General features: G+C 42.7%; 1 protein-coding gene across 3 annotated transcripts in view; it reads right to left on the bottom strand.

Moving 5' to 3' along the window:
* Positions 1-13,926, bottom strand: part of coro2ba (coronin, actin binding protein, 2Ba) — an 83,119-nt gene that overhangs the window by 17,125 nt on the left and 52,068 nt on the right. For all 3 annotated transcript variants that reach the window (XM_034183026.1, XM_034183019.1, XM_034183034.1), the window contains 2 exons: positions 8,792-8,908; positions 1,438-1,587 (listed from right to left, as the gene is read on the bottom strand). In XM_034183026.1, the coding sequence (XP_034038917.1) occupies positions 1,438-1,587; positions 8,792-8,908 (267 nt within the window). The remainder of the gene's footprint in view (positions 1-1,437; positions 1,588-8,791; positions 8,909-13,926) is intronic.

Raw genomic sequence — 13,926 nt, 5'->3', positions numbered from 1 at the left:
GCCTCTGGATGACTTGGGTGATATTGCCAGCATATCAGTATGGGGTCAAAAGAAATGAGTTTTCTTTTCTTTTCTTTGCTGTGACCAGCTCTTCTTTGTCTGCAGAGGATAGAACTGTGCATATATTCTAAAAACATTTAACAGGTAAATACTCAACTGACTTTAGACTTAATAAATGTTTGTAACTGTTAAGCTTTGGTTAACACGTCTGCAAAAATATGTTAGTGGTCTAAAAATGATCAGACCAAAACTTATCGGAGGATATTTGGTCCGATGATGGTTTTCAAAGTCTAAAAAGCTAATCCGATAATGAAAACATTATCTTCAATGATTAGCGTAACTGCACCCACCACTGTTCAGGATCTTCTGGAACAGGAATATCAAGGTAACCTAGATGTGATTAGTCACGGGATTTGAATAAATAAATCAACATACATTAAGTTATGTTTTAATGCTGTTGGTGATCACATTTCATGCTGGTTTGAGTTTGTTTTCCTCATGACGTGATGAGCGGTGATGGCATTTTCATAATTTACAACTGGACCAGAACCGCTCCAGATGCACAGGGGATGATGAGACCCTGAAATACTGTACTGACGGCATGTGACATTAGCAACACCCATTTTTCCTCAAAGTATGGAAGAGATCATGTAACACAATCTATTACAATCAGGTTTGCTAGCAATGAAAATTCTGAACTTATTGTTAAGATTAGCCTTTTTTTTCCCCTGTATAATAGCATGAAGCTGTAAATTTGACTTTGACCTCTGACCCTGAATGTTCACCTAACCAAACCAAAATCAAACCAGGCGCAGTATAAACCTGCTGAGTTTGACCAAACTCAGATCAGGCATTCTTAAAATATCTTGCTAGGTTGCTACAAACTGTTACGGTGTCAATCAGGTTAGCATCGCTAAACATCAATGACTCAAATCATCTCATAGTTATTGATTTATTGAATGTATGTAGCGGATCATAAACCTTTGATTATTTATTATCTCTTTCAGATACAATGATCTCGACAGACGACTAACAGTTAGCATTAGCATCGCTAGCTGTGTGCTGACTCAGCATTGTAGCCGTGGCGCCCACAGCTGCTTTTCTACATGTCAGAAGGACAGAAACCTGAAATAAATCAGTGATGTCAAGTCATTTCTTCTTTCTAGATGTATGTTATTGTTTTAGTAGATAACTGAAATTAAGTTTATTGTTGAATCAAATCTCCAGCTTCAGATATCTACTGTTACAGTTTGACTGTAATTCATTTTTCAACCACCAAACTCCATAAATGTAATTTGTTTCAATACACAATAAAAAGTTTTTCCTCCAAGTGAAAATGTACTTTGGGGTGAATTCAAGTTTAGTTGGTTTCCTCTAAAGAGTACTGTATAAATGTTAGCATGTCATAGAGAAAAGCGCCGTTCAGGGTTCTGGGACCTTGTAGTCGTATCCGGCGCTGAAGAGGATCCCGCTGCTGGTGGGGTGCCACTCGATCAGACCCACCCGCCTGCTGTGACCGTATAGCTCCAGAACCGCCTCTGTCATGTTCCGCCGCAGACCGCCGTCTGGGATCTCCCACACCCGCACCTACGGAGGCCACAGGAACACAGAACCGTCATCGAGAGCAGCACTCGAAGCGCAGACGTCAGCCAACGTTACCACCAAAGAGAACACCGTACTCGCCCACACCTCCGAGCCCACGCCCGCTGTTACACAGATGATGCTGAAGGTCAACTTAAAATGGCTACTGAATTTAAAGGCTGTTTCAAAATATTTGACATCATTTGAGATGTAAATATCTGAGTCACTACATCGACTCAGCATATGAAACGAAGCAGACTTAATGTTGAGCACAATAAGATTTATTCATCAAAATCTGAAAGAGAAATTCAAAGGTTTGTGGATTTCATGAAATGTTGCACGTTTTCTACATGTGCAGCGCCTGTAACTCGGCACACGTCAAGTCGGTCGACACGCCGAACTGTCGTTGGAGGAATCTGCGTTTTCAGACTTGATCTTCTTACGGAGTTTCTGGGGCTTCGCAAAAAATCTTTCCTGAACCTGCTCAACCATCTTGTCTCATACTGGTGGTCGTCCAGGTCCTTTTCTCCTGCACAGACAGGAGACAGCCGTCCTCTTTAAACTTTTTGTGCCATGTCCAAATCTGCGTTGCAGTCTGTGCATTTTTAGCGAATTCGCTTATAAATGTGCGCTGCACGGTCTGAGTGCACTGTGCTTCAGCAAACTCTAACACACAAAATGCCCAAAAACACCATAAAACATTAAACATAAAATTTTGAGGTGTTTGTACACATGCTGTTAAAAAAGTTATCAGATTATGAAATGATATTAATTTTTTGCAAACTCCCCATGTAACTCCTGCTGCTCCCCGTGTGGACAGTGAGGACACGCTGGGGGAATCCTCAGTGATGTCACAAGGAAACCCCAACAAAAAAACCCCCAAACAAATCCGGCTCCTCCTTCTGATGAATCTCATGTAGATCAAAGACTGAAAAATCTGTCACTTTTACGGCACAGAATCATGATGTCGATGATGACGTTTGCTGTTGTGATGCTGATTGTTTGCTGTTGTGATGCTGATTGTTTGCTGTTGTGATGCTGATTGTTTGCTGTTGTGATGCTGATTGTTTGCTGTTGTGATGCTGATTGTTTGCTGTTGTGATGCTGATTGTTTGCTGTTGTGATGCTGATTGTTTGCTGATTGTTTGCTTTGCTGATTGTTTGCTGATTGTTTGCTGTTGTGATGCTGATTGTTTGCTGTTGTGATGCTGATTGTTTGCTGATTGTTTGCTGTTGTGATGCTGATTGTTTGCTGTTGTGATGCTGATTGTTTGCTGTTGTGATGCTCTTCCGATCTTTACACAGTTGTACACATTTCTTTTATTTCTGTTTAACACTTCTTTTGGTTTTAAAGTATTTCTACCCTGAATATGATTTAACTACAGTCCTGTTGTGAATCGCTAGCGGTTAGCTTGCATTAGCTACACCCCCCGCACGCGTTACTTTATTACTGTTTTACCAATCGAATACTTCTGTTAGTTTTTCAGTGTAACTGATGTGAATTTTATCTTATTATATTACTCTTGTGTTACTCTTAGGAGTAGTTTACTCTTCAGAGGGTTTTTTTTTAATTACTGTTCCTATCAGTCTAATACGTCTGTTACTTTTTCAGTGTAACTTTTAGGTCATTAATTTACTCCTGTGTGAACCTTAGGAGTGGTTAGCATATTCGTTAGTGCTTAGCTCACGTTTGCTTGGCTATACTCTGGAATTTTCTGGAGCACACTACTTTACACTTTACGTAAATCCTGCATGATACTGGCAGATAGGGAGGCTCTTTTAGAGAGCCGTGTCCGTAAACTAGAACAGCCTCTTAGCTCAGTGGAGTTAGATGTTACGGGCACTCCAGACGATGTTAGTGTTGGGTCGGCTAGCGTGCCCATTAACGTCAGCTTAGAAACACTGGCTGTGGAGGACGGTTTTCGGACTGTGCTTAGGTGTAGGAAGTCACACAGGGTTTGGTACTCGGTTGCAGTACCTCGATCACACTCACCACTGAACTGTTTTTCTCCCTTGGATATGCCTGATGTGAGTTCTTTGAGCCCAGGGGTGACTTGCACTCCTATCTCCAGGCCAAAACGCTGGGCTTTAATGATAGGTGATTCTACTGTCCGCAAAGTCAGGTTACAGATGACAGCTGACGTTAAATGTATTCCTGGGGCAAGAGCTCCCGACATCGCCTCCCATCTTAGGGTGCTGATGCTGCAGAAGGGTAGACAGACTAAGGAATATGACATGAGACATAGTTACATAGTTATTCACGTCGGCGCCAATAATGTCAGGATGAAGCACTCAGAGGTCACAAAAATGGACATAGAGAGGACTTGTGACCTTGTCAGAAAAATGTGTCGGCATCGATTAATAGTCTCTGGTCCCCTCCCCTCCCGAGGTAATGATGAGGCATTTATCTTACTGAGAATAATCTCTTTGAGCCACTATAGTCTGCTTTTAGAAAATATCATTCCACAGAGATGGCTCTCACTAAAGTGGTGAATGATCTTCTGCTTGCAATGGATTCGGACACCATTACGGTTCTGGTGCTGTTAGATCTCAGTGCTGCATTTGATACCACATGGATCATCATATTCTACTCGATAGGCTGGAGAATCATTTTGGGATTACTGTGAGTGCCCTTGCATGGCTGATGTCATACTTGACCAGTCGTTCTCACTGTTTTGTACAATTACACTACCTTTAACCTTGGTGACAATTTGGGGTTCCACAGGGGTCTGTCTTAGGCCCCCTGCTTTTCTCCCTTTATACAGCACCCCCTGGGCACATATTGCGGTGTTTTGGGATTACCTTTCACTGCTATGCTGATGATACTCAGTTATATATGCCAATAACAGCTGGTAATCTCGTTCACATAAAATCCTTAGACGATTGCCTTGCATCAGTGAGAAGCTGGATGTCTAGAAACTTCCTACTTTTAAATTCTGATAAGACTGAAATGATGGTTCTTGGTCCAGTGAGACATTGGCATCAATTTGACCAGTTAACGCTTAGCCTAGGCTCATGTGTCATACATCACACTGACAAAGTGAGGAACCACGGGGTAATTTTTGATCCTACGTTGTCCTTTGACCTCCACATTAGAGATATTAACGAGGACTGCTTTCTTCCGCCTGTGAAATGCAGTGAAGATTCGTCCCATCCTGTCTATGGCTGATGCTGAAACCCTGATTCATGTGTTTGTCTCTTCTAAATTGGACGACTGCAATGTTCTATTTTCTGGTTTACCGCAGTCTAGCATTAGGGCTCTCCAATTGGTTCAAAATGCTGCTGCCACACTTTTGACGGGAAGCAGAAAATTCCACCACATTACACCCATTTTGGCATCTCTTCACTGGCTTCCTGTCCCAGTGAGATCAGATTTTAAGGTTCTGCTACTAACCTATAAAATTGTTCATGGACTGGCACCTCCCTACCTAGCTGATCTACTTAAACCTTACGTACCGGCCTGGGCTTTACGTTCTCAGGGTGCAGGACTACTTTGTGTCCCTAAGGTGAATAAGAAGTCTGCGGGTCACAGAGCTTTCTCTTATCATGCCCCTGTTCTGTGGAATGATCTCCCTGCATCAATAAAACAGTCAGATTCTGTGGAGACTTTCAAGTCCAGACTTAAGACGCACTTATTTTCCCTTTCGTGTGGCAGCATACTGACATAGTCTGTTACTATGCTTTTTACTCTTTTAATTCATTTTATTAGTAATTGGAGCGTGCCGCAGCCTCAACTTTACCTAAATTCTGGGTCTTTTAGTGAAGTTTAGGGCTAGTGGCCGGTGTTCACCTTAGTATTTCTTCTGTTTTTCTTGTTGTTTAATGCTGACAAATTATACTGTATTTCTTGTCTTTCTGCTGCCTGATTCTGTTTTTTTCTCTCTGTTTGAGGTGCAGCTCCATCCAGAGATGGGTGTGGTGTCTGTTTCTGTAACCCTCCTGTCCTGTGCACCGGCAACTTTTCCTGTATATTAGTTTTGTGAATTGTTCTGTAATTTGTGTCTGTATCATGGCCCAAGCAGAGGGTCACCCCTTTCAGTCTGGTCTGCTTGAGGTTTCTTCCTCAGAGGGAGTTTTTTCTTACCACTGTTGCTCTGGGGGTTAGTAAGGTTAGACCTTACCTGTGTGAGGCGCCTTGAGGCAACTCTGTTGTGATTTGATTTGTGATATATAAATGAAAATAAATTTAAAATTGAAATGAGGAAAAAATGTAAAATCATTACGTTTCTTGACATTTGTCACCATCATTCCTCTGAAGTTCAGTCTGTGATGTGGTGATTTGTGGATTTTAGGGTCTGAGACATAGAATCACTCAGAAAAACATCATTTTTTAAATAAAAACAAATCAGGACACATGATCAGTGCAGCAGGATTAGGCCGGATTACATCTGCGGCTGAAAGCAGAGATTATCCTTCAACAAGGGCATGTGTGCACGGGACGCCATGCAGCAGTGAGCTCCACGTGCGACTCTGAGCGACTCTGTCAGTAACTGCGTTTCCTCATCAGTTACTGAAGAGGTTCTGCTGATTGTCATTTGGACCCATGATGGACAAACTGATACAAAGTCATTCCAGTGGTAAGGATCCTCTACAGACACTGAACACCAAGTCATCAGGTCTCTGGTTCGTGTCCAAGTCTCACAACCACACAGGGAGACAGGATGCACCAGGACACTAAAGACTTGGACCTACATCAGCATCACTAAAAACCTGTGAGGACCCAGAGACATGGATGTCACTGCTGAGATCAGTGAACGTCTCTACAAGTTCAACACTTTCACCACATACAGAGAGACTTCTGATGGCCGAGTCTAGGAAGTCATTAAGAACTGGATCTCAGTCTGCATCAGGACAATCTCAAACCCAGACACTTTGATTCGTCACTCAGCTTCTCCAGTGCTGCAGTCAGAGTGTCAGTTGATTCCACAAAGATCACAGCATCATTTGTGAAGTCAAGGTCAGTAAACCTGTTCTCTCCAACAAAAGACTCTAAGTCACTGTTTCTGCAACATAACACCAAGTCCATGCAAGTGTGGACCAATGTAGGAACCAGAACACACCCCTGAGGAACACCAGCTCCACTCCACACAGCACTCACAGTGTCTGTGTTCAGGCAGCTATGATGTCCAATATCTTCTTGGGGATCCCATGGATCAGAAGAGCTCTGTCTCAGAGAGGACTTGGTTCCTGTTTCCGCTCTCCGTGGAAGTAACTCTGAGGCTTGCCTTTCTTAAGAAGCTAGCACACATTGTGAAGGTTGATGGGAGCCCCATCTCTGGAGAAGAAGAAACCACAGGAGATCACCAAGGGTCCTGTCTTTAGAGGATGAGGGCTGGGGCCGTGCTGTGGGGTCGTCCACTGCCCGGCCCCACTCAATGGATTACTTGTATCTCACTAGGTGTGCTGATGAAACTCATATCTACAAAAAGCACATCCTGTTTATTTGATCTTATACCAACAAAACTGTTTAAGGACCTGTGGTCCACTTCTGGGCCGACTGTGCTGGAAATTATTAATCTTTCTTTAACTTCTGGATCTGTTCCTAAATGTTTCAAATCTGCAGTGATTAAACCATTACTTAAGAAACCTAATCTTGACCCTAGTGTATTGAAAAACTATCGGCCGATATCAAATCTGTCATTTTTCTCTAAAATTCTGGAAAAAGTGGTGTCACGGCAGCTCGTAGACTATCTTACTGAGAATAATCTCTTTGAGCCACTGCAGTCTGCTTTTAGAAAATATCATTCCACAAAGACGGCTCTCACTAAAGTGGTGAATGATCTTCTGCTTACAATGGATTCAGACACCACTACGGTTCTGTTGCTGTTAGATCTCAGTGCTGCATTTGATACAGTGGATCATCATATTCTACTTGATAGGCTGGAAAATCATTTTGGGATTACTGGGAGTGTCCTTGCATGGCTGACGTCATACCTGACCAGTGGTGGGCACAGCTAACCAAAAAGTTAGCTTCGATAACTGCTAATCAGCCAACTGAAAAGTTATCTTTTATAATGCTAAACCGATAAACTGCCTAAAAATGTATCGGAAGCTACAGCTAACCGCTAACTTTCAATTTTGTCTCCCGTATACTCTCAGCTATTAACAAGCAGATTTTGAGATTAAACACCACCAAAGCTTCTCACAGAATCAAAGGCGATCACAAACCCAAACACAGCCAATGTGCCAGTGCTTCTGTCTTTGTGCACTCTGCCCCCTGCTGTAGGAAAGCTTCATTTACCTCAACAGCATACAGCAGTCCAGCCATGAGGCAACGTCTTGAAAAGGAAAGCAGGTTTGACTTATGGTTTTGATTTATAAATGAAATTAATCTAGATAGAATAACTACATTAATGTAAACTCTTAAAATGTACAAAGTGATATATATATAACACATCTGTTAAATTTAAAATAATGCACTAATTCTGAAGATTTGAACATTAACACACAGATGCCCAAAGGGATTATGGGTAAATTAAGCATCCGGTCATACTGACTGGTTGATTCATTCATTCTATATAAAAACCAACACAAGTGAATCAATGTAACATGTGTTGGTGTTTACAAATAAATGTGCATTTGTAAAGCCGAAAAGTCTGTTAAATTGTAATGGAGGATTTTCAAGATCCCGCTAGACAGCGCCTCAGCGCATGTATGATGAAGTCACAACTCTATCCGGTTAGGGATACGTGGTTTCTTTCAATAAAAAGAACTGTCAAAAAACTTTCTCGTGTGTGGTTGGAGTTGTGTGACAATAGGAATCGACTTTTGAATGCTTGAATAACGATGTCAGTTGCACAAAGAAATCAAATAATCATGAAAATATGTTCAATACACCCAGAATGTTGGTATTTTGGTCACTGAACTTTGCATTGTGGTGTCATAATATCACAACAATCAGTCGCTCCGTGAGGCGTCATAACATCCGATCGGTTAGCGGCTCCATGTGGTGTCATGACAATGGATCAATCAGTCGCTCCGTGCGGTTCCACGCTCCGTGCATTTTTTTGCTTTGGAATTCATTATCTAGATGTTTCTTCACAGCAGGAGGTCACACTGCTGCACCCCTAGGTGACGTCTAGACAACACAGAAAATGAAATTCTGAATCTGAGCTGCATTTAATAACGGCTGATAATGTTCTGCCGGTGGCAAACGTCAGGTTCAGGGGCCTTTTCAAATGCTTCAGTCTCTCTGATGTGGGACACTCACCGATGTGTCCTCAGAACATGAGGCGATGATGTTTTCAAAGAAGGGATTCCATTTAATGTCCAACACGTTTCCATGGTGACCACATACTTTGGGATAGTGAGAGTCCAGACGTCCAGACTGAAGCAGAGTGAGAGAACAACAGCTTTGTCACGACAATCATTTTAAATTATAATCTGCAAAAAAACCCAAAACAAAACATTGTGTTAAAATAAAAAAATGTGAGACCTTCACAGGTCATACTGCAGCGGCTGTGAAGGTACTGCAAGTGGTTCATGAGAGGCTAAATTTCATTGTACCTGCATTAACTGTAAATGTCCACCAGGTGGAGATATTGCCCCATTTCAAGAACCCTGGGACACGAGAATGACTAATATGTTGCTTATTTTATTTTCCATGTTGCTATAATATTTAAAATTACACAAAAATATTGGATGAAAATGGATTCAGAAATAAAGCCGTGGTATTTAAATGAGGTCATTCTTCATGTTTTTTTTTATGAGTTTAACGTAATATAAATATGGACATGCTTCATCTTGGTCTGGTGTCGATCAGAATGGTGACCAAAGGTTTGGCTCCAGCGTGAGCTGCAGCGTGCTTAAATTTTGGGATCGTGCTGTGAAGTCCAGCAGGTAACGTCTGGTTTGATTCAGGCTAATTGACGTGCATGTGCGCTGCGCTCGTGCAGATGTTTTGACCTTCAGTGTCAGTCTTTGTATGTCCCCGGTGACAGATGGCGCCGGCAGTCGTCCTTCCGCTTAGCAGCGGCATCGTCTGGGACTAATCATTCGGTCACTCCGCCACACACCATGTTTCTACCTCACCATCAGCCCCGCCCACCGCAAGCAAATTTATCCAGCAGAGCCAAAAGATCAAACAAGACATTTTCCAGAAGGAAAGAGGATCAAAGAACATGTCGGCTTTTAATTTCCTGCTCGTCTTCATCTGCAGACACCAATTACAGCTTCCATAACCACGTGTGCAGGCCGCCATGTTGACACATGCTGACTGCAGCTGTTGCATTTTGTCGCGCAGCTGCACGGCTAAAAAAAACAACAACAAAAAAAACAAAGACGAGGATCCAGTGGCTGCTTCCTTAGAAACAGTCGACAAAGTGCAGATTAACCCTCATTTTGCTGAAGTGGTGATTCTACATGTTGTATATCACATTACGCCAGGGAGCACGCAGACACGAAAACATGATGCAAAACTAAAGCATAGCAGGCAACGACGTAATGCAATCTGCAACCTCACCACTAGATGTCAGTAAATCCTAAAGTCAGTCTGCAGCTTCAAAGTGTCTTCATGCTGCAACATCTGAATCAACAAATGTGCATGAAGGTCTCAGGTTCCATTCGATGGCAGATTAAGGCATCACAACATTTTGGCAGGTTTCAGTTTCACTTTGTTTTTGTTGGGGTTCAAACAGTACAATCGGACCACATGTGCTTATTTGTGATGGTGCTGGACGTGATCTCAACCTTGAAGACGTGAACTCAGCAGAAACCTGATGATGTGCTGTAAAGGCTAAAATTGATCCCTGACAAGCAGAATTTCACGGCATCAGTGTGCCGACCAGGGAAAGTGTTTCCTCATGACTGCACGCACTGGAACATCAGCCAGAGAGCCAGAGGACAGTTTGACCAGATGGACACACGCCAACCCGGACATTAATGTTATCATCTCTTTGAACCCAAACATTAATGTCATCATCTCTTTGAACCCAAACATTAATGTCATCATCTGTTTGATCCCGGACATTAATGTCATCTATTTGAACCCGGACATTAATGTCATCATCTATTTGAACCCGGACATTAATGTCATCATCTATTTGAACCCGGACATTAATGTCATCATCTGTTTGAACCCGGACATTAATGTCATCATCTATTTGAACCCGGACATTAATGTCATCTGTTTGAACCCGGACATTAATGTCATCATCTGTTTGAACCCGGACATTAATGTTATCATCTGTTTGATCCCGGACATTAATGTCATCATCTATTTGAACCCGGACATTAATGTTATCATCTCTTTGAACCCAAACGTTAATGTCATCATCTGTTTGAACCCGGACATTAATGTCATCATCTATTTGAACCCGGACATTAATGTTATCATCTGTTTGATCCCGGACATTAATGTCATCATCTATTTGAACCCGGACATTAATGTTATCATCTCTTTGAACCCAAACGTTAATGTCATCATCTGTTTGAACCCGGACATTAATGTCATCATCTGTTTGATCCCAAACATTAATGTCATCATCTGTTTGATCCCAAACATTGTCATCATCTGTTTGAACCCGGACATTAATGTCATCATCTGTTTGAACCCGGTGTCACTGACCGAACTGTCCGCCTCTAAGAATCACTCCGCCTTTTGCATCTGCACATGCGTCATTTCGGACCACAGCAGCTCGTCTGAGTCTGAGTCTCTTCACACCAAAGTGATCAAATGTGAGTTCTTTGAGCCCAGGGGTGACTTGCACTCCTATCTCCAGGCCAAAACGCTGGGCTTTAATGATAGGGGATTCTACTGTCCGCAAAGTCAGGTTACAGACGACAGCTGACGTTAAATGTATTCCTGGGGCAAGAACTCCCGACATCGCCTCCCATCTTAGGGTGCTGACGCTGCAGAAGGGTAGACAGACTAAGGAATATGACATGAGACATAGTTACGTAGTTATTCACGTCGGCGCCAATGATGTCAGGATGAAGCACTCAGAGGTCACAAAAATGGACATAGAGAGGACTTGTGACCTTGTCAGAAAAATGTGTCGGCATCGATTAATAGTCTCTGGTCCCCTCCCCTCCCGAGGTAATGATGAGGCATTTATCTTACTGAGAATAATCTCTTTGAGCCACTATAGTCTGCTTTTAGAAAATATCATTCCACAGAGATGGCTCTCACTAAAGTGGTGAATGATCTGCTTGCAATGGATTCGGACACCATTACGGTTCTGGTGCTGTTAGATCTCAGTGCTGCATTTGATACCACATGGATCATCATATTCTACTCGATAGGTTGGAGAATCATTTTGGGATTACTGCGAGTGCCCTTGCATGGCTGATGTCATACCTGACCAGTCGTTCTCACTGTTTTGTAGTCATACCTGACCAGTCGTTCTCACTGTTTTGTACAATAACACTACCTCTAACCTTAGTGACATGAAATTTGGGGTTCCACAGGGGTCTGTCTTAGGCCCCCTGCTTTTCTCCCTTTATACAGCACCCCCTGGGCACATATTGCGGTGTTTTGGGATTACCTTTCACTGCTATGCTGATGATACTCAGTTATATATGCCAATAACAGCTGGTAATCTCGTTCACATAAAATCCTTAGAAGATTGCCTTGCATCAGTGAGAAGCTGGATGTCTAGAAACTTCCTACTTTTAAATTCTGATAAGACTGAAATGATGGTTCTTGGTCCAGTGAGACATCGGCATCAATTTGACCAGTTAACGCTTAGCCTAGGCTCATGTGTCATACATCACACTGACAAAGTGAGGAACCACGGGGTAATTTTTGATCCTACGTTGTCCTTTGACCTCCACATTAGAGATATTAATGAGGACTGCTTTCTTCCGCCTGCGAAATGCAGTGAAGATTCGTCCCATCCTGTCTATGGCTGATGCTGAAACCCTGATTCATGTGTTTGTCTCTTCTAAATTGGACGAATGCAATGTTCTATTTTCTGGTTTACCGCAGTCCAGCATTAGGGGTCTCCAATTGGTTCAAAATGCTGCTGCCACACTTTTGACGGGAAGCAGAAAATTCCACCACATTACACCCATTTTAGCATCTCTTCACTGGCTTCCTGTCCCAGTGAGATCAGATTTTAAGGTTCTGCTGCTAACCTATAAAATTATTCATGGACTGGCACCTCCCTACCTAGCTGATCTACTTAAACCTTACGTACTGGCCCGGGCTCTGCATTCTCAGGGTGCAGGACTACTTTGTGTCCCTAAGGTGAATAAGAAGTCTGCGGGTCACAGAGCTTTCTCTTATCGTGTCCCTGTTCTGTGGAATGATCTCATCTGTGGATTAATGTGATTATTAACCATCAGATGATGAGGTAAAACCTCTTAAATCATTCTAAAGTCAGTATGAAGCAGAAACGTCTGTGACACTTTGAAGTCTCTGATGCGCAGTGAACACATCAGCTAGCAGCTCGTTTAGCTGCGGCGCTCTGATCGCTTCCCCGTCTTTTATGATGAAATAATGCTGAATTTATGTGGAAATGATTGTTGTAGAAAAGCTTCAGATATCTGTGGCTGAGACAGATGATGACTGGAGGCAGTTTGAAGCAGAAACGAGGTGATAATCAGTGACCGATAATCAGTGAGGTGATAATCAAATCAAATCAATTTTATTTATATAGCGCCAAATCACAACAAACAGTTGCCCCAAGGCGCTTCATATTGTAAGGCAAAGCCATACAATAATTACAGAAAAACCCCAACGGTCAAAACGACCCCCTGTGAGCAAGCACTTGGTGACAGTGGGAAGGAAAAACTCCCTTTTAACAGGAAGAAACCTCCAGCAGAACCAGGCTCAGGGAGGGGCAGTCTTCTGCTGGGACTGGTTGGGGCTGAGGGAGAGAACCAGGAAAAAGACATGCTGTGGAGGGGAGCAGAGATCGATCACTAATGATTAAATGCAGAGTGGTGCATACAGAGCAAAAAGAGAAAGAAACAGTGCATCATGGGAACCCCCCAGCAGTCTACGTCTATAGCAGCATAACTAAGGGATGGTTCAGGGTCACCTGATCCAGCCCTAACTATAAGTTTTAGCAAAAAGGAAAGTTTTAAGCCTAATCTTAAAAGTAGAGAGGGTGTCTGTCTCCCTGATCTGAATTGGGAGCTGGTTCCACAGGAGAGGAGCCTGAAAGCTGAAGGCTCTGCCTCCCATTCTACTCTTACAAACCCTAGGAACTACAAGTAAGCCTGCAGTCTGAGAGCGAAGCGCTCTATTGGGGTGATATGGTACTATGAGGTCCCTAAGATAAGATGGGACCTGATTATTCAAAACCTTATAAGTAAGAAGAAGAATTTTAAATTATATTCTAGAATTAACAGGAAGCCAATGAAGAGAGGCCAATATGGGTGAGATATGCTCTCTCCTTC

The sequence above is a fragment of the Thalassophryne amazonica genome, chromosome 2 (assembly GCF_902500255.1).
Source record: "Thalassophryne amazonica chromosome 2, fThaAma1.1, whole genome shotgun sequence".
NCBI lineage: Eukaryota > Metazoa > Chordata > Actinopteri > Batrachoidiformes > Batrachoididae > Thalassophryne > Thalassophryne amazonica.
Note: the sequence above shows the minus strand (reverse complement) of the source record. Positions and strands in the feature narration are given on the sequence as shown.